At 44.7% G+C, this 20,650-nt stretch overlaps 1 protein-coding gene across 6 annotated transcripts in view; it reads right to left on the bottom strand.

The window, feature by feature from the left end:
* C6H3orf80 (chromosome 6 C3orf80 homolog) overlaps positions 1 to 14,548 on the bottom strand; it is a 59,104-nt gene extending 44,556 nt beyond the window's left edge. For 4 of the 6 annotated variants that reach the window (XM_090050583.1, XM_090050582.1, XM_090050584.1 and 1 more), the window contains exons 1-2: positions 12,787 to 14,548; positions 6,280 to 6,326 (exon numbers count right to left, since the gene is read on the bottom strand). In XM_090050583.1, coding sequence (XP_089906709.1) covers positions 13,602 to 14,234 — 633 coding nt within the window. In that variant the 5' untranslated portion in view covers positions 14,235 to 14,548 and the 3' untranslated portion in view covers positions 6,280 to 6,326; positions 12,787 to 13,601. Of the gene's footprint in view, positions 1 to 1,489; positions 3,835 to 6,279; positions 6,327 to 12,786 lie in introns of those variants that run through there. The other 2 variants (XM_090050587.1, XM_090050586.1) reach the window with 2 other exon arrangements.
* Between the last annotated feature and the right edge of the window lie 6,102 nt (positions 14,549 to 20,650).

The following is a 20,650-nucleotide window of genomic DNA, read 5'->3' as shown; positions in this document are numbered from 1 at the left end:
TTAGGAAGGACTGAATTTAAATAATAAAACATAAAAGAAAAAAATATATACTAGAACTAACAACTTATCAAACTTCAGAGCATTATGGCTCTTACGCTACCAGATATCCACGTTTCACATTGTGCTCTGTGCAGAGTCCTGGTGAAGTCAACAAGACCACAGTGCATGGAAGAAGATGTGGCCTGGAGGATCAGGGGATTTTGAATATGCTATATTCCATTCTGCTCTTTGCCTAGTGTTTGTCTCTCCAGATGGGAAGCCTTTTGGGAACCAAGAGTAAATACTTGAGTTGTTCCCTTTCTTTGTGTTTATACAATACCTAGGCTGCAAACAAATATCACATGTATTCCAAGATAAGCCATTTTATCCTGGGACAAAGTACAGTTGTACAGATGACTGTCTGTTGTCCTGGGATAAATCCTAATAAAGTTCCCTGGATAAGAGGTAGTAACAGTTTATCCTGGGTTATTGTGAAGTACAACAGTACAGTTGTCTTGGAATTGTATCACTGAATCAATAGCAGAAAAGTGGCACTGTATTTAGTCACTCACTAAACCCTGATTAGAAGAGTGATATGTGTACATGCCAATCCTGCAATGTTTTTGTTCCAGGACAAACAGGCATAATTGATTCAGGGGCAAATGTAACATCTATTCTGAACCCTAGTGTAACATGACACCCCCCCCCACCTCTGCTTCTTGAGCACGCTCACAATTAAGATCACGATCATAATTTCTTAAACCAGGGGCTTTCAACCTTTTAAATCAGTGTATCCCTGGAGGCCGGATGTTAAGGGTGGGGACAGGAGGGGTGTGTGCGGCCGGACATGGAGCAGTGGTGGGTGCTGCATGAGAGCTTCCCCTGCCCCTGTGTCTATCCAGGTAGGTGGCACCTGCGCAGCAGTGCGGGATGGTACACATACCCGCAGCTGACAACCCCTGATGTAAACCAGCTGTGTATTTTATAAAATATCGAGACAAATCTGAAGAGCATTCAAGCCTTTATCCTTCAATTGACACAGTTGATCTGCAGGTTCAGGCTCAACATGTTGACTATAATATCCATAAAAGAGGATGCAGAAGGTAATGAAGGTCAGTGGTGTAAACTTTTGTGAATGTAGCTCACAAACACACAGGACTACATTCTGCTTGTTCAGCACAACAAAGTCGGTGCAGTATTAAGTCCTGTTTAAGAAGTACATAGGATATATTAGGCTGTCCTTTTGCATAATAATGAATTTCATTACATCATTATCCACTTGAATGGGAAGCAAAATTTGGCCCATAAAGCTCTTCAGATTTCAGTTGCCTTGTTACACTTTGGAATAGTCACTAAAAAATCTAACAGCTCTTTGAAACAAACTGAATTTCTGACACATGGATGGTGACAAATGCTCAGAACAGGAAAAAAAGCATCTTGATGAAATAATGACAAGTTACTTAAACCTTTGTATTTCATAATAGACATTTCAGAAAGTAAACGTTGAGAATATGAACTTTATTTTTGTAAAAATTAAAGATATCACTAATAACATTTATTTATTAGCTGCAAAATTAACTGGCATCTCATGTTTCCATAAAATACATTTTTGTGTTGAACAGGTGTAACTGAGTTTTATTACTTATATTTTTATGTAGCTAGAGGAATATATGGACAAATGGCTATAAAGCCATACGTAAATTTTAAGGTTCCAGGAATTTATTTTTTCAGAAGATGGTAAAATTAACTGGCTAACCATTTCACTTATGATGTCCTCTCACACCTGTCATGAAATATGGTGTGATAATATGTGCTGCACATTAATATTTTACTTCTTAAAACCTGAAGAAATTACTGTTTAGATCGTTTATTTCCAGTAATGTATATTTTCAGTGATTCAGTGCAGTCAAGAGCTGACAAATGGTATGAAGTTCAAAGCATACATATAAATTAGTTAGTTTTTAACATAGGTGCATTCACCTACCTGTTAGATGTTTATAGCTGCATGAGTGCTTTATATGAAAAAATAATGGCTTGCTATCATCAAAGAAATACCAAGCTAATCACTTTCTTTGCACAGTCCTGGACTGATTAGCCAATATGGAAGTATAAACAATATTATGTTTGATTTCTTGTGTATTTATTTTAAAAGACTGCAGGAAATCTTTTATTTTAAACAGTGAAATAGACACAGCAGTTGGGACTTTGCAATCTACTGATTAGAAATACTGGTATTTCTAATCTCTTTTCTAAATGAGCATACCTTTTTTCTTGGAGATTAAGATGATATCCAGCTAAAAAGACTGTATACCAAACCTAAAGGATTATATTATCTATAATCTACATGCACTATCAGTGCTCTTTGACACCTCTCTAAATCCTTTCTTCAAGATGGACAGATATTCTCTGTATTTGTTTACATGGAGATTACGGGCCTGATCCTGAGAGGTGCTGAGAGCTTTCAATTTTGAGTTATTTCAGTAGCTACTGGGGACACTCAGCAGGCAGACGGAACTAATCCTGTGGCAAAAAGCAGTAATTGATCACTAGTTTAAGACAGAATTAGACACATGGAGATGAATTCAACAGTGCCATAACTTAGGCAAGCATTGTAATTTAGGCAAGCGGTTTTTGTTCCCTGATCTCTTTGACCATGGTTGCAATACTGTAACTGTAAAGTAAACAGGGTGTAATCAGGAGACAAATTTTTAGAAAGGAAAGTTGACCGTATTCTTAGCAAATGTAATGCTGTGAAAAGCTCCCCCCAAAATCACTGAAAGCTGAAGTCCCTTAGCCACAGAGAAAATGGGTATAGTACAAACAAGTCCATTTAAACGTCACTGTTAATATGCTTCAGACTTAAACCTAGGTGATCACAAGTACGGTGAGGCATTGGCTCAGTCTTCAATGTCTGGTCTATCCTTAGCCTTTCTACAGGGAGTATCATTAAATGTGCCAATTAGTGTCAAATGCAATAATGACTTTTTACTGAGAGGTGAGGCTTTTTTGTGATATATTTTATTGGACTAAAGTAACTGTGCAGTTGGAAGAGCTCTTGGAAAAGCTTTCAGGCATCAAGTGCCCTTCCTCAGGTCACTAAGGACTTCTATTCATTAGGAATGGGAGTAAACCTTCATTTCATTTCATGGAGACAGCATTGATCACCAACTGGTATGGAATTGTAACTGCTGTCAGTCTGCTTTAGATCCGAATTACAATTTACAGGTGGATTCTAACTTTTCCATTTTTATTTCCTTTTTCTTTTCCATCTCTGTCTACATATTTTGGTATAGAAAATCTAGATGAGGAGAAAATATTGCAAAATATGGTGTATTAAGTGCTGCTGAGTATTTTTCCCTGTTAATTTTTCATTTAAATCTGAAATAGATACAAACGACATATTGATGGTTCTTTATTTTTTTTAACAAGGTCAAATCAGTTCCAAATTCAATTGGACAAAGCCTAACAGTCAAGTTCCAAAATTTCACTGAGCAAAACTGAATCGCCAAGGCTGTGTGGCTCTGTCATTGGGCAATAGCATTCCCTTTAAGCTGCACGGTGTGCGCAGCTGCACAGGTGTGCCTAGCAGTGTGCCATGAATGTGGCTGCACACACTGCACAGCTTAAAGGGAATGCTGCTGGGCAAGTATCCTCCTTCCCAGAGCCATTGGTCTCAGGCTTCGGATACTCCCCAAATTCGGGCAGGCATCCTACATACAAGCCCCAGCCCTGAAGGTCTTGAGGTTCAGAAGCCCGCGGCCTTTCTTGATCTTAGCCAGAAGGCTGAGTTGCTTCCACAAGAAAAACTGTGCCTCTTCCAAGACTTCTTTTTCAGCTGATCAGGCTTTTAAATGACTGTGAAAAGAAGGTAGCAAGATTGTACAAATCTGGGGCAGGCACTCCTCTCTCAGGCTAAAAGCAAAGACTAGTTTATCTAAGGTCTGATTGTCCCAGGTTTGACTCCTGGGGGGCAGTCTTTTGTCATGCATCTCAAATGGCAGTTAACTGGAATTAGCTCCAGTTGTCCCAGAAAAAGTGCTATCTCACTACATCACAAACACTGGTGCAAAAGTTGGAGAGGCCAACTAGGGGTCATGGTCTTCTTGACCTGCTGGTCACAAACAGAGAAGAATTGGCGGGGAATGTAGAAGTAGATGACAACTTGGATAGCAGCGACCATGAAATGATATGAATTCAGGATCCTGAGGAAAAGAAGAAAGGAGAGCAGCAGAGTAAGGACCCTGGGCTTCAGAAAAGCAGATTTCAGACTCACTCAGGGAACTAATGGGCAGGATCCCTGGGAGGCCAATCTGAGGGGAAAAGACAACCAGCTCTCCTGGACTCATTTAAAAAAAAACAAAAAACCCCCACTGAGGGTATAGGAACAAGCCATCCAGCGCACAGGAAGACTAGCAAGTGTGGCAGAAGACCAGTTTGGCTTAGCAGGGAATTCTTCAGTTGCCTAAAACATGAAAAGTAAGCTTACAAGAAGTGGAAACTTGGCTAAACAACTAGGGAGGAGTATAAGACTATTGCTTGGGCATAAAGGGATGAAATCAGGAAGGCCAAAGCGCAATTGGGAGTTGCAGGTAGTGAGGGATGTGAAGGGTAACAAGAAGGGTTTCTACAAGTATGTCAGGGACAAGAGGAAGGTCAGGGAAAGTGTGTATCCCTGACTGAATGGGAGAGGCAGCTAGGTGACAGATGATGTGGAAAAGGCTGAAGTACTTAATGTCTTTTTCACGTCAGTCTTCACAGGCAAGGCCAGCTCCCAGATTACTGCACCTGGCCCCAGAGTTTAGGGTGGAGGTGAGCAGCTGTGGTGAAAGAACAGATTGGGGACTAGTTAGAAAAGCTTAGATGTATGTAAATCCATGGAGCTGGATGCAATGCACCCAAGGGTGCTGAGGAAGTTGGTCAGTGTGACTGCAGAGTCACTGGCCATTATCTTTGAAAACTCATAGTGATTGGGAAAGGTCCCAGATGTTTGAAAAAGGGCAAATATAGTGCCCATCTTTAAGGATGAAAAGGAGGAGGATTTGGGGTACTACAGAGAAGTCAGCAGAAATCCATTTCTAAGTATTTGGAGGAGAAAGTGGTAATTAATTAAGAACAGTCAACATGGATTCACCAAGGGCAAGATATGCCCTGGCCAACCTGATCGCCTTCTATGATAAAACGACTGGCTCTGTGGAGGCATGGAGAGCCGTGGACGTGATATACCTTGACTTCAGCAAAGCTTTTGATACAACTCCCACAACATTCTCGCAAGCAAGCGAAGGAAGTATGGAGTGGATAAATGGACTGTAAGGTGGATAGAAAACTAGATGGATTATCAAGGTCAGAGGGTACTAATCAATGGCTCAGCGTCTAGTTGGCATCTGGTATCAAGTGGAATGCACCAGAGGTTGGGCCCGGGGCTGGTTTTGTTCAATATCTTCACCAATAACCTGAAATATGGAATGCAGTGCACCCTCAGCAAGTTTACAGATGACACCTAGCTGGGGGGGAGAGGAGAAGGGGCAGGGGGAGTAGTGGATATTCTGGAGAGTGTGGCAAGGATTCAGAAAGACTTTGACAAACTGGAGATTGGAGGACTGGACCAAAAGAAATCTCATGAGGTTCAATAAAGATAAGTGCAAAGTCCTGCACTTAGGACAGAACAATTCCATGCAGTGGTTCAGGCTAGAGACTGAATGGCTAAGTAACAGCTCTGCAGAAAAGGCCCTGGGAGTTACAATGGACAAGAAGCTAAATATGAGCCAAAAGTGTGCCCTTGTTGCAAAAAAAGAAAAAAACTAATGCCAGCCTTCAACTACCTGAAGGGAGGTTCCAAAGAACTAGACTGTTCTCAGTGGTGGCAGATGACAGAGCATGAAGCAATGGTCCCAAGTTGCAGCAAGGGAAGTTTAGGTTAGATATTAGGAAAAACTTTCTCATTATGAGGGTAGTAAAGCACTGTAACTTTACCCAGAGAGGTTGTGGAATCTCCATTCTTAGAGGTTTTTAAGATCCAGCTGAACAAAACCTTGGCTGGGATGATCTAGTTGGAGATGGTCCTGCTTTGAGCAGGGGGTGGACTAGATGACCTCCTGAGGTTCCATCTCTGTTTTCTGCTTTCTGCCCTTTGCTCCCTGCCCACTCTGCTTCTTTTTTCTGCTTCCTGCCCTATCTACTGTTGTGTTGCCCCCTCCCTGATTTGCTGTGTGCCACACACACAACCTGCTCATGCCACTTATGTGCAGCAGGTTGGCTACCCCTGTTTAAAACATAGGCCCTAATTCTGCTTGCCTTACTCACGTGAATAATTCTTTAAGCAAGAAGTCCATGGGCTCCAAGCGGGTTACCTGAGTAGGGAAAGCAAACAGGATTTGGTTTCAGATTTCCCAGTAACTGAGTGTGATTAATAATACGAAAATTCAAGAGAAATCATATTGTAAGCACCACAAAAACCAAAATAAAAAAATAAATAAAATCTGTAAACAAAAGTTTTCACTCTAAGATATGTTATAGGAATTTAGGATGCTCTTTTAGAGGTTGTGGAGGATTTTAGAGGTTGTGTTAGTTGCATTTAAAGCCTGAAAAGAGAAATTGTTTAATACACTAAATTATATGTTATTGTGACTAGAGTATAACACATCCTTTTTTAAAAATACAAATGATCAAGAACAGCTTTTCCATCCTAATAAGTTGTTCTTTTTTAAACTGGATCCTTTCTTATAGTTTCATAGTTTCTAGGGTCAGAAGAGACCTGAGCAGATTATCAAGTCCGACCCCCTGCCATGACAGGAAAGAGTACTGGGGTCAAACGACCCCAGCAAGGTGTTCATCTAACTTCCTCTTAAAGACCCCCAGGGTAGGAGCCAGCAACACTTCTCTTGGAAGTTGGTTCCAGACCCTAGCCGCCCTGACAGTGAAGTAGCGCCTCCTGATATCTAACCTAAACCTATCCTCTGCCAGCTTGTGACCATTATTCCTGGTCACTCCTGGCGGTGCTCAGGGGAACAGTGACTCCCCCAATGCCTGCTGATCCCCCCTGACTAGTTTATAACAGGCCACAAGATCCCCCCTCAGCCTTCTCTTGTGGAGGCTGAACAGGTTCAGGTCCCATAGTCTCTCCTCATAGGGCGTGCCCTGCTGACCCCTGATCATGCAAGTGGCCCTCCTCTGGACCCTCTCCATGTTGTCCACATCCCTCTTGAAGTGCGGCACCCAGAACTGGACGCAGTACTCCAACTGCGGCCTGACCAGTGCCGCATAGAGGGGGAGGATCACCTCTTTGGACCTGCTCGAGATGCATCTGTGGATGCATGACAAGGTGCGGTTGGCCTTCCTGACTGCCTCCCCACACTGCCGGCCCATGTTCATCTTGGAGTCAATGATGACTCCAAGATCCTTTTCCACCTCCGTGCTGACAAGAGGGGAGTTCCCCAACCTGTAGGTATGGTGCCGGTTTTTCCTCCCCAGGTGCATCACCTTGCACTTGTCTGTGTTGAAACCCATCCTATTCTCATCCACCCACCCTTGTAACCTGTCTAGGTCTGATTGTATCCTGTTGCACACTTCCAGTGTGCCCTCATCCCCCCCACATCTTAGTGTAATCAGCAAATCTGAACAGGGTGCTTTTTACCCTCTCGTCCAAATCACTGATGAAGATGTTGAACAGTGCAGGCCCGAGGACCGAGCCCTGCGGAACCCCACTGCCCACGTCCTTCCAGGTTGAGAAGGACCCATCCACCACCACCCTCTGGGTGCGGCCCACCAGCCAGTTGGCAACCCATCTGACTGTGTGGGTGTCTACACCACAGTCCCCCAGTTTCTTGATGAAAACGGGGTGAGAGACTGTGTCAAAAGCCTTCCGGAAGTCCAGAAAGACTATGTTCACTGCTACCCCTGCGTCTAATGATTTGGTGATCTGATCGTAAAAGGCCACCAGGTTGGTCTGACAGGACCTGCCACTGATGAACCCATGTTGGTTGCCCCTAAGCATGCAGCCCCCTGCTGGCCCCTCCTGGATGTGTGCCAGAATAATTTTCTTGAACAGCTTGCCTAGGATCGAGGTAAGACTGACTGGCCTATAGTTTCCTGGGTCCTCCTTCCTCCCTTTTTTGAAGATGGGAACCACATTGGCCCTCTTCCAGTCCTCCGGCACCACTCCAGAGCACCATGAATGCTCATAAAGCCGTGCCAGGGGTCCTGCAATGACCTTGGCCAATTCCTTTAGAACTCTAGGGTGGAGATCATCTGGACCGGCAGACTTGAATATGTCCAGCCCCTCCAGAAGCTCCCTAACTAAATCTTCACTAACCCGTGGCCCAGATGTGCCTCCCCCGGGGCCCGAGGGGGGCCCAGCAGGGAGGTGCCTGTTCAGGTCCCTACTTAGGAAGACGGAGGCAAAGAAATCATTAAACATGTTAGCTTTGTCGTCTGGTGTGATGACCAGATTTCTCGACGCGTCCTGCAAGGGCCCCACATTACCCGGGACCTTCTTTTTACCCACTATGTATTTAAAAAAGGACTTCTTATTGTCCTTAATCTGGGAAGCTAGTCCTAGTTCCATCTCTGCCTTGGCCTTCCTAACTACCCCCCTACATCCCCAAGTAACTACTGAATAGTCCTCCCTGGTGATGACCCCTTCTTTCCATTGGGTGTATGCCTCCTTTTTAGCAAGAAGACATTCCAGGATGCTTTGGTGAGCCATGGAGGCTTGTGTGCTCTCCTGCTCCCTTTGATCCTTGTTGGGATTACCTTCCTTTGGGCTTGGAGGATCTTCTCCTTAAGGAGCGACCACTCCCCTCCGGGACCTCAGTGCTTCTCCAACTATCCTCCTTAGCTCATTGAAGTCTGCCCTCCTAAAATCTAGGGCCGCTGCCTTACTGCATGCCTTTGCCACCTTGCACTGGATAGTGAATTCCAGCAGGCGATGATCGCTGTCACCCAGGTGGTTGAGCACCCGCAGCCCCCTCACCAGGTCATCACCTGTGGCCAGCACTAAGTCCAACAAGGCGTCTCCCCTGGTGGGGCTGTGCACCTCCTGGGTTAGATGGAGGTCCTGCACTCTGTCTAAAAACCTACGTGAGTGTTCAGACCTGGCTGACTGCTCTTCCCAGATGTCCGGGAAGTTCAGGTCCCCCATGACTACCACATCCTTAGCCTTCACTACCTCTGTGAGCTGACCCAAGAATTCCTGGTCAAGCTCTTCTCCCTGGTTGGGAGGTCTGTAGTAGACTCCCACCGTTAAGTCTCTTTCCCCTCGACTGCCTTGTACTCTAACCCAAAGCACTTCAGAGTGCCCCGCCCCTGACTCCTTGCTAATTGACGAGGATGTGTATTCCTCCTTAATATAGAGTGCTACGCCTCCACCTCTCTTTCCTATCCTGTCCCTCCTGTACAGCCTATAGTCCTTAACATTCACCACCCAGTCATGCGTTGAGTCCCACCACGTTTCCGTGATCCCCACTATGTCCGGGCTGGTGTCAGCCAGCAGGAGGGTGAGTTCCTCCTGCTTGTTGCCCATACTACGAGCGTTTGTGTAGAGGCATTTGAGGCCTCCTGTGGATGTGTGTACTGACCCCCTAGTCCCAGCGTTGCCCTGGCCCCTATCGCTTACCTGTTTATTCGCTTCGCTCATTGGTCTGGGCTAGGCTGTAGTTGTGGGTGCTTATGTAGGTGTAGTTGTGGGTACTTATGTAGTTGTGGGTGCTTATGTGGGTGCTTATGATTTTCTAAAAATGTAATTACATATTTCTGGCTGTCATTCCCAAAGACTGCCTTTATAATTCTGATACATTAAATAAATTGAACTGAATCAGCACAAACCTTTTGATGAAGACCTGAAGGGCAGGTCAGATAGATCTGAGCCAAATGGATCTAACTGTGCCTCTTAGAATACAGATTCAATTCTGTTCCCGCTGAAAAGAACTGGAGTTTGACTATTGATTTCCCTTGAATCAGATAATTAGTCATTTCTTTCTTTATATATATATATATGTGTGTGTGTGTGTATGTTTTATGTATGTATATATGGAGGGGCTAGGGTGGAGAGAAGGCTGTACTCAACAAAACTCCCACTGGCTTCTCATTAATTGTAGCAAACAAATCCTAGTTTTACCTTCTTTGAAAAATATCAGTAATAGCCCAATACTTGTGTACTTTGAGAGTGCATCAGGAATACATGACTTAGCCCAAGTATTGAGATAGTTTGTAATCAGGAATTTTGTCTCAGTAACAGTGAAATTATTTACTCTGTAAGATTTTCAATATTTTGGCTTTATAAGTAGTGAAAGCTCTGGAAGGATCAATCTTTCCTCAAAAACCTTGCCCTCACTTTAATTTTACACTAAAACATAAACGCTACAGTAAAATGTATATTTTTCATTAATAACCTCTGAATATTCTCCACTTCTGAAAACTACCTCTAGGTAATGGCTCATAAAATAAATGAAATTCCACTTTAAGATGAAAAAAATGGAAACAAGGATGCATTCTTCAACATTTTTATAAATGCCTATAATCCTTTCTTATGATTAACTCTGATGAACATAATGCCAGTAACTTCACATGAGTAATGAGTCCAAAGTAAGAAACATTTTAAAGGTAACCACCTTTCTCTTTTTGTTTATAAGGGTTTTGAGAATTTCCTGGCAAAAGCACATTCATTTAAAAAGGACTAATCATGAACTTTGTTGAAGTTGGTAAGATCTTTGCTTATAGACATGGGGGGAAAAAACCCAGCATTTTACTTCCAGCTCGGTGTGCCTCTGTACAGTGCATGCTCAGAAGAGGAATCACATCAGTTTGATCCGGCTCCCCAGCATCTGTATAACTCTCGTTTCTCAGTGAGTCAACTGATAAAACTGTCAAAAAGTCCCACTGAAGCGTGCAAGCTATACAGACACTGGGGAGCTGGGTTAAATTGATTCCTCTTCCGGGAAAGTGCTGTTTATTTTTTTCACATCTGTCAGTGCCCTTTGGGCTTAAGCCCTTTCTGAAGAACTTTATTTTCTTCTTCTTTTCTTTTACATTCTTTGTAAACTTAACTCTTCTTAGGATCTGTCCTACCCATCTAAAAACAATCTGCTCCCTGTCCCTTGATTTCAGTCAGAGTAGCATCAGGCCTTTAGTGAAGTATTAGGATCTTGTTCTTAGTTGCAGGAACTTGTGATATATTCCTTTTTTAGCACTGTCAGATATGTAATACTTAAAACTATCGCAAATCATTCTAATAAACACTTGAAAGAAAAATGGTTTTTGAATTATATCCCTGAAGTGTTCAAACCAGGTTTCTTTCTTCTGTTTGAAATCCTGTGCTCAGTTAAAGCTTTTAAGACAATCCATGTTTCTAAGACTGTTCTGTGTTTTTTAAGAGCTTGTTCTACAAGTTCCTGATTCTGAGAGGGAATTAAGGCCAGCACTAGTCCTTAAAGCTGTGTTTGGAAGTGCCAGACACTTTGTTCCAGATAATTAATATATGTAGTTTATATATCAGTAGGGACCAACCTTTTTGGCAAGTATGCCACAAATTAGCCCTGCAGAGTCCAATCCCCTTCCCATGGTGGATCTGCTGCTCTGCTTTCTTCTTTCTATCTTATCCGCTGCTGTCCTGCCTGTCTCCTCCCTGATCTCCTGTGTCACACAGAGGGGCTGCCTGTGCCACTCCTGGTACATATGTCAGAGGCTGGCCACCTCTGTTGCATATTTCAACTCCCCCTTTAAAGAATTTGTTGCAAAAGCAGTTTCGTGTGAAAACCCCTGGCAGAAGAAATGTCTTTCCCAGTGGCTGACCTTTCATGGCATTTATCTTCACTCATGTGGGGTGCTGGAGTAGCTTGACTTTTCCTCCTTCCTCCACTCATGGAGATAAAAGTCGTGAAATTATAAATGATACAGATACTGAAATACCCACTCCCTCCTTTAAGGCAGGTTGTAGAATGATATAGCCAATGCTTTATTATGTTCATGCATTTGGGATTTTTGATTATTGGAAAACGGTTGATGATATCATTGGCTAGTGATTGAGCCGCATCAAATTCAAGTCTAAAGACATTTTGCCACTGATTTCAGTGGGGCCAGGGTCTTCAGTGAAGAGAATTTTGTAACATGTTTTGAAGAGCATTTCTCTAGTCCGTGTAGTCGGAGTCTGGGAAATGAAGAAAGATTGCACACAACTGCTAGAGGACACTAAAAGAATGGATCCAATGCCACATTTCTCGTTCTCAGAATTATCATTGCCATCCATCAGAGTTCTGCAAGCACTATCAAGCCCAAAGCTATATTGCTATTTGTGCATATCCCGTGAGTGACATCATGCTTTTGGGAATCTGAACCATCTATAATGCACATGCACATATTATGACGGTGTGTAAAATGATAACACATCAATACTGAAGCAGTAAAGGTTGGGTTAAAACCAAAATCTGTGTTAAGAACAAAACCTAGTATTTTCCTCTACATGTGCAATTAGTATGTTATTGAAACACTTGTGATGTCTCAGACTTCCTTTTCTCATCTGTACATTTTATCTTATTCTACTCTTTTTCTTCAAATTGCATTTGACCATGACCCGATTTTCTGTCTTCACTAAAGGATCAACTGGAAAGAGGAAACCTGGCTGAAAAAATTAATTCAAACTCAGCAAACACTCTCTATTAATGACAAACAGATTTCATTAACTTAATTTTGTTGACAGTTTCAAGAAGGTAAGTCACCTTCTGGCAGCCATCCACTGCCAAGAAATGCCCTCGCCATTGGCATTATTGCTTAATTATAAACTCTAAAGCTAAAAGAAAAAAGCAGATAAATAATTACCTTTTATGAGGTAAGGGTGGAACTGCAACCTATTAGCCATATGGTGTTCTTTCTGCATTACTGATCTTTTCCTTGCAGGTGAGGACCTGTACAGTAATCACCTGGACTGTGGTCTGACTGTTGGGTAAGGTTTACAATGCATGAAATAGGCATCTTGGATTGTAAAATCCTCCAGGCAAGGCCCATGTCTTTCTAGGTGTTTGTACAACAGCACTTAATATAACGGGAGCCCCAGTCCCAAACTGGCCCAGTGGAGGCCTGCAGATTATGAACTCTGAATGGTAACAGCAATTGGTGGAAGCGGGAAGGGGGCCACTGGCATTCGCTTCTGTGGGGTTGACTGTTCAGGGGGCTGCTTTTCTATCCCCCTTCTGAACTGCACAGTCATCCCAGGCTCCTGCCTACCTCTGGCCTTTCTGCAGACCCTGGGCCGGCCCTGGCGAGCGGGGAGCTGAGAGTCTTGCAGGATTGGCAAAAATGTCTCAGCGGGTTAGGAGCTCTCCTCTCTCGCTCTGTCCTCAGGCCTGAAGGAGAACCTGTGCCCTGCTCACACAGGAAATCTCAGCTTGCGCCTTTCGGGCTTCAGTCTGTGAGGAGGAGGGTTGGGGGGAGAGGCACACACGTTGTTCCTAGTCAGCTGAGGGGCAGAGAGGGCGATGTTGGTGAAGCCGCAGGCCTGGGCCCCTCCGGTCCCCTGGAGAGACACGGCGGGGAGGGAAAGGCCGGGAGGAGGCCGGGGGCTGCTCGGCAGCTTCTGGGCCTCCTCAGCCCCCGCTGCCCGGAGCTGAAGCCGCGGGGGCAGGGGGGCCGCTGCCTCAGCTGCAGCTGCGGGCGGCTCTGCCCCCTGCCCGCTCGGGCTCCGCGGCCGTGGCCAGGCTGGACACGGGCAGCACGACGTCCTTGGGGCTGTGCTGCTGCAGCCGCATGGACTCCTCGTAGGTGGGCAAGTACTTCACCTCCTCGTAGCTGGGCAGCTGCAGGAAGACGGGCGAGAGCGCGGGCAGGCGCGGCGCGTCCCGCTCGCCGGGGAAGCGGCCGCTGCCGCCGCTGCTGCTGTCCAGCAGCGAGTCCTGCGAGGTGGCGGCCGTGGCGGTGAGCGGCGAGCCGGGCGAGCCCCGCGGCGGCGGCTGCGCGGGGCGCTGCGGGCGGCTGTAGCGGCGCGGGCTGGGGCAGATGATGCGCTGCAGAAAGTAGCCGATGGCGAAGAGCACGAGCAGGATGAGCAGCCCCGAGAGCTTCCGCACGAACCAGCCCACGTTGTCCAGGAAGGTGTGAAAGGGCAGCTTGCAGCACTTGATCTCCGTGTAGGTGACATTGCCGTAGTCGCAGCAGCTCTCCCGCTCGCCGCACCGCAGCTCCCCGCAGCTCCAGCTGCCCTGGCACGGCTGCCACAGCACGGCCGCCCCCAGCGCCAGCAGCCCCTCGGGGACCGGCACCCGCTGCCGCATCCTCCCCGCTCCGGGGCCCTACGGCGCCCCCCGGCAGCCTCCCATGGCCGGGGCGGGGGCGGGGGCGGGGGCCGGCCGGCGGCGCGGCGGCAGCGGGTGCGGGAGCGGGAGCGGGAGCGCCGGGCACGTCCGGGCGGCTCTGCCCGGCAGGAGCGCGGGCATGGTGCGCGAAGGGTTAAGAGCTGGGCTGGGCTCGCATGGCCGCTTCGCAGCGCTTTAATCTTTATTAATATAGCTGTCGGCCCCCCTCCCCGGCAGCCCGACAGCGCTGCCTCGCGGGCTCCTCCGCTTAAGTGATTGGATTTCCCCGTCACCGGTATTTAAATTTACTTGCTGCTGGGATCCGCCGCCCCGCGCCCCGCTTGGGTTTCTGATTAAAAATTGATGGGAGCCATTTAGCCGATGTTAATGGGCTTAATGCAGCTCCCCTTCCATTAGGGACTTCGCTGGCGGGGCTGCTCCCGCCTCCCGCCTCGCCTTGGGGCCCGGGCCGGCCCTCCTTCCAGGGGGCTTCCCGCCCCTCGCCCTCGGGTATTTATAGCCAGATCAATGCACCCTGCCAGGAATTTGTCAGATCTCAAACATGGACCCGACAGGAAATTGGAAGGAGCATGAGATTCCCGCCGGCCCTGGAGCTCAAGTGCAGAAAAGAGTTTGGCTTGTCCTTTTCTGTTTTCTTTTCTTTTCTTTTCTTTCCAGACTCAGATTAGCGCCAGTGTCCAGTAAGTGTCAGTGCCCATTGCTGCCACGGGCATCGCTGCTAAGGGAAGCAGGAGTGATGTGGTAGCTGTGATGGTAGCTGTGATGGTCCCAAAATGAATGATAGCCCTGCTCTCCGGGCTTGTCTACACTAGAAAACCTCCTGGTGTCAACAACACCAACACAACCACACAGCACTGGCAAAACCACCTCTGTCTTAATTCCATGCTAGACCTAGGGTAGACCATGGCCAGCTGGCCAAATGTTTAACATGAATACCCCTGTCTACTCTGATTGCTTCATGTTATGCTACATGTGATCCAACAAGACAACAGTTTCTAGGGGAGTTGAATCCAAATTGGGAGAGGAAAACCCAGGCTGAACAAACCCCACAGCCCCCAAACAAAGCGGGGTGGCATTGGCATATAAGTGCTCTAGTTGCCCCAACCCCTGGGCTTAATTGGAGCTTTCACCTGTTACTACATCCTCCTCCTGGACTTTCCACCAGTCTAAGCAAAATGGAATACAACACTGGGCCCCAGTGCAGCTCCGAGCCACAGCCAGGATGGCACTCAAAGCAGAAATAGAGGCCAATTTACAGGACAGAAGTGGCAGCCCATCCCGAGCCAGTGAGCGGTGCTGGCTGCTGTTGTGGGGAGCCACGTGTTTGACTCTTCCTTTTTTTAAAGTAAAGGATTAGTCCAAAGTAGTACCCTATTTCCAGCTTAGGGTCTGCTTCTGCATCCAGGGATGTCACTGGCAACCCCTTCCTTGGAGAAGGACTAGACAGCCAAGAAGAGAAGAAAAATGTTCTTTTCAGTTGAAGGGTGAGAGTTGTCCAGATGTGATGTAACTGAGGAGAAATGAGAGAGGAGGAGAGATAATGTTTATTTGATGCCTATGTGTATAAGAAGCTCAAAAAAAAAAGGAATGTCAGAAATATAATTAACAGTAAATTAGCCAATAATTAAACATACTTTTCAAATGTATTTTTGTATAGTACAACCTCATTATAATGAACCCCCATGGGACCAGGAGAAAACTTAATTAAAAGAGGGTATCTGCTATAATAGGGTCAGTCAATTTGCTGTATCATAATGAAAAAAATTGGTTCCTGCTCTGCTATGCTGTTGGGACTGTTCTAATGGTGGGGGAAGGGGAAAAGGCTAGCAGAGGAAGGAGGCTGCTTTAAGCAGGGCTTGTTATAATAAGGCTGTCCTGAATGTATAGTTTAATGATATTTAAAATAAAAAATTGCGCTCCTTAAAACACTCATGGCTATACGTTGCCCCCTTTCCCCTCAGTCAAATTTATTCTGTATATTGTTACTTGGTGTCAAACATTGTCTGCAACATTTTGAACTATAAGTTTCATATCTGCATCTCTCCTTGAGAGTGCACTGCCATTCATCTGTAGCATATTTAGGCATGCCTTAGCCTTTGCCTGATCCTGAACTCCTTGTTTGGGCAAAACTCTCTTTGATGTTTGTCGAAGTTTTGCCTGAATACTAAGGAGTTGAGGATTGGGTTCTAAGTCAGATAGGAATGGAATGGCTGCTATCTGCAAGATAAGCTGCTGTTTCTAGCAGCTTGCTGGGGGAGTTTTGAGTGTGGTTCTGCATAGATGAAAAGGATGGAAGGATGGGAAAACATTGTGTATGCTTCTAGATAAATTATGGCATTCTGATAGAATATCAGGTCCCTTTGCACATGTATAACTAGAAATAAAAGTAGCATTTCATCCTCTATCATTGAAATAAAGTAGAATTCATTTTTAATTCTTTCCTGCCATTTAACCTTGCACAGTATGGAGGTACTACTGCTCAGACCTTTTGCTGAAGCCTGTGAATTTTTTTGTTGTTGAATTCAGTCCCTGCAGGGTTGGGGCCCTGATTCCAGAAAATTTCCCTGTTTGGTTAAGCAATTAAGATTGCTTTTAACTTTAAAGCAGAGCAAGCTTAGCCTGAATTTATAAATAGGCCTAAGCTAATTTTTCTTTTGGTACTGGTGGACATGAACTTTTGCTTAAGGGCTCTTCTGAACTAGGGCATAAGTCTTACATTATATTCTCTGATGTATTTTTGTGGTACATTCACCTTCTCTTCCTTGTAGTTGCATTTTAAATTTTAAAGTACTTTGGAAATCCACTGTAAGTAAAGATCCGTGGCTGACTGTTGTCTGGGTCAGATCATGTCTCTAATAGTGGCTGATGCTAGTAGTCAAGGAGAAGTAAAATAAAAAAAAATCCATAATGCTCTTTCCCAGTTCATTAAATGGGCACATGAATTTTTCTTGGTCTAAGCTGGTTATCAATTTATCCCCTGGAGCATGAGAAGTGAAAGTTCTTGTAATTTTTCTTTTTGTTATAGTAATTGTGCATATGTTGAAAGATGTGGGGCTGACCTGTAATAATTCATGAATACTGCATGAGGCCTGGTTGTCAGGATAGTTACTGTCTGACTTTATTGGAACGTTTACAAAATGCACTCTCTGTTTTTTTTTACTAGCAGAGGTCTTGAGAAGCAGCAACGTAAGCAATGCAATGGCTCCATGTGAGCAACCTCCAGTTGAAACACTTTGGGGGTCATTAAGAAATAATCCCTGAGCTACTAAATTGTGAAGGTGCCAGCTAAATTATGATCTTATTTTGCTGGTCCTGAATGTTTAAAGATCAAAAGATTTTAAACAGTTAAAGAGAGACTGTTTGCAAACAGGAGGAGACTTCTCAGGGACCTGTTTCAAAGGTGTCAAGGGGCCAAACGGACTGGAACAGAGGCAGAATCTGCTGAAAGGTCTAAAGCAGAGTTTTTGACTCAAGATACTGCTACTTAGATTCAAATACTCCTCAGAAAATACTAGTTCTTAGTTTTCACTATTTTTGACTACAGGAAAATAATAGAGCTATTCTTCTGTGGCAAAGAACTCAAAAAGACCACGACAGGTCAGAATATTTGTGACACATCAACTCCTATTTGAAATCTCTGGTTTTATCTTGTGTATCTGCTTGTATAATCAGCAGTGTTAATGTTGCGTGGGACCCTGCAGCACCGCTGTAAGGTTGTCAGAGCACCGCAGGGTATTGCAGCACCCTAGTTGAGAATCACTGGTCTGAAACAATTGAACCTGCCTAAATATTGACAGGATGCTAAGCCTTTAAGTAAGACAGAGAAAAGTGTAGACTGTTTTTATTGCTTTAAAAACTTTTTCTTTACATTAACTTTTGTTCCTACTGCCAAAATTGCTTTTGAGTCAGCTATTTGGTCATCTGTACTAACCCAAAGGTCAGTTTTTCAGCTGCTGAGCCCAGACAGACATGCTGGGTATGCATGATTGGACCACACGATTCTGTAGCCTGAGACCTGGCTTAGAGTGGGAGAATCATGGAATCCCACCCTAAAAAATGTAAGGGCACAAGGTCTAACACCCATTAGGAGTGTACTTAGAAAACTGAAAAAGGTCCAAAATGTGCCTGTAATTATGACTTATGCTATCCTTATTCATGGGTGTTTAACTCTCTAAAAATCTTGCCAAACTATTAGTCCGAAAATTCTTATGGCTCTGAGGTTCAAAGGTTAATTCTACATTGTGTAAATTGAAGGCACAGACAGAAATTACATTTGTTACATGATCGGCCTCTTGAAAGCACTCTATAGCAGCACCTAAACAGACGTGCACTGCTGCAGAGTACTCTGATCATGCAACAAATTAACCCTTATTATATAAGTGTTCAAATGAATGTGCTCCAAAGCGGAATGCCTTCATTAACTTCTGTCTACTCCCGTGGCTGGGCTGAAGAAGCCTAGCCCTGCCCCCAGTGCTGTCTTAGGACAGGAGGGGAGAAGGCAGGGGAGGGAAGTCCACTCTGGGGCTTGCCCAGCTGTAGTCGTGTGGTGGGGGAGGAAGGGGGGCGTGGAACCGGAGCTAGGGAAAGGGGCTGCAGACCCGCAGCTCCGTCACTGGTTTGGCTCCAAATTGGAGCTCGATCCCCCAACAGGTAATGTTTGTTGGGTTGTGAGGGTTGGTCTAACTCACGGTGCTTTCTGTGAAGTGTCATGTGTTAGACAGGGGAGCTGCACTTAGGTCTGTACCTTGAAGCACTTACTTTCATCTGTTCTTACACTGTGCTTTTTAATGGCCTGGGTCCCATGAGCCAAAGGCAAAAGAATCTTGCCACTCACTCCAAATCACATAAACCTTCCCTTTGTAATTTCTCATTATATACAAACTCCTTCCTATCCATATCTCTGATCATTTTTGTTGCTGATTTTGGCTAACAAATTAACTTACAGATGCTCTTATAAGGCATATGCCACCACTGGTAGAAGAACAGCACAGCATTTGTCATCGTGTTTTCAAGGAATAGTGTTTTCAAAGCAGCTCATGTTTGTAGTAATGGCTAGGGAGAGGTGGAGAGAGGGAAAATAAAGTGGGTAGGAAACAGAGACATTGGAGCAAGACAGAAGTAAACAGATGGCAAGCAAAAAAATTAAAGTACAGTAGGAAAATAATGACACAACTATAGAAATTACAAAACTGAACAAATACAAAAAGTGAAAATAATTGAAAAAAAGAGAAAAAGAAACCTGGAAGAATGCAGCTCCGGTTTGGGTCATAAATACAGGTAGGATGAGAGCTCCAAATGGAGACTGGAAGAGGTGGGGAGAGAGCCCTTTTACAGAGCCCTCTTGTTCACTCAGAGAAACTCTCCTTTGAATAGATCCCATGTTCTCTTCCATCACTGAATAATCAGTAAACTTCTTGCTAATCATGACAGTAAGATTTTGGCAGCTCTGAGAGACTATCTAAAAATCAAAACAAAACGAAACAACCACCTGCCTTTTCTTATGATCTCCCACACCAACTAATTTTACCTGAGAAGGTACGATTTTACCTTTCTTTACTCATGCATTGGTCCAAGAATCACTTCCATGGCACTATTATCGTTCCTTTAATCTTATTAAGTGCCAGTATTCACTTCAAGGCAATTTATGTTCTATAACTCCTTATCTCCTGTTACAGCATCTCTAAATGCAGCCAGCCAGCAATCTAAGCTATGTAATTTCACAGTGAATTTAGGTATTGTAGGCTTCTTTCTTGCCCTTAGTAAAGTAACTTTTTTCCTCTGGTTTGAAGGGTTATAGAACCCCTTCCACTACAGAAAAGGTGCTAGACAGCTATACAAAATTGAAATATCTATTACTGTGTCAATAATGTGTATTTTCCCTTTGGAGTACATTAGTATAGCTGACTGCATTGTAACTTTTTTACTATGCATACTCTAGCTGGTCTGAATGTTCAGAAATCCTCCTATGAGTTTCCCTTTGATATCTTTGCAGGTATGCCAGATGAGGTATGTTATAAGTGACATACCTGATGTACAGGGCCAAATTTATCCTGGGTGCAAATTACTAGTTATACTGAAGCAGCATTTCTTGCACACAATTATTTTCAACTTGTAATTTCAAGTATTGCACTGATTGGATCTGATGCCCTAAAGAGTATATGAAACAGGAAGCAATCAAAAGACATATGCTGATGATACAAGAGGAAGACTGGTACTTTTAAAGCAAGCAGATGGGAGTGCTCATCATGTTTGGGTCTTCTGAAATGGACAAAGCAGTTTGGCTGTCCTCTGCAAATTAAGTCACCAGCCATGCAATTTTGAGTGTGTAGATGGAGTACTGGGCTCATGAAGCCTCGCTAAAACAGCCTGAAAAA

This window comes from Crocodylus siamensis, chromosome 6, assembly GCF_052110815.1.
Source record: "Crocodylus siamensis isolate JL-2025a chromosome 6, ASM5211081v1, whole genome shotgun sequence".
NCBI lineage: Eukaryota > Metazoa > Chordata > Crocodylia > Crocodylidae > Crocodylus > Crocodylus siamensis.
This window is presented reverse-complemented; position numbering and strand designations above follow the sequence as displayed.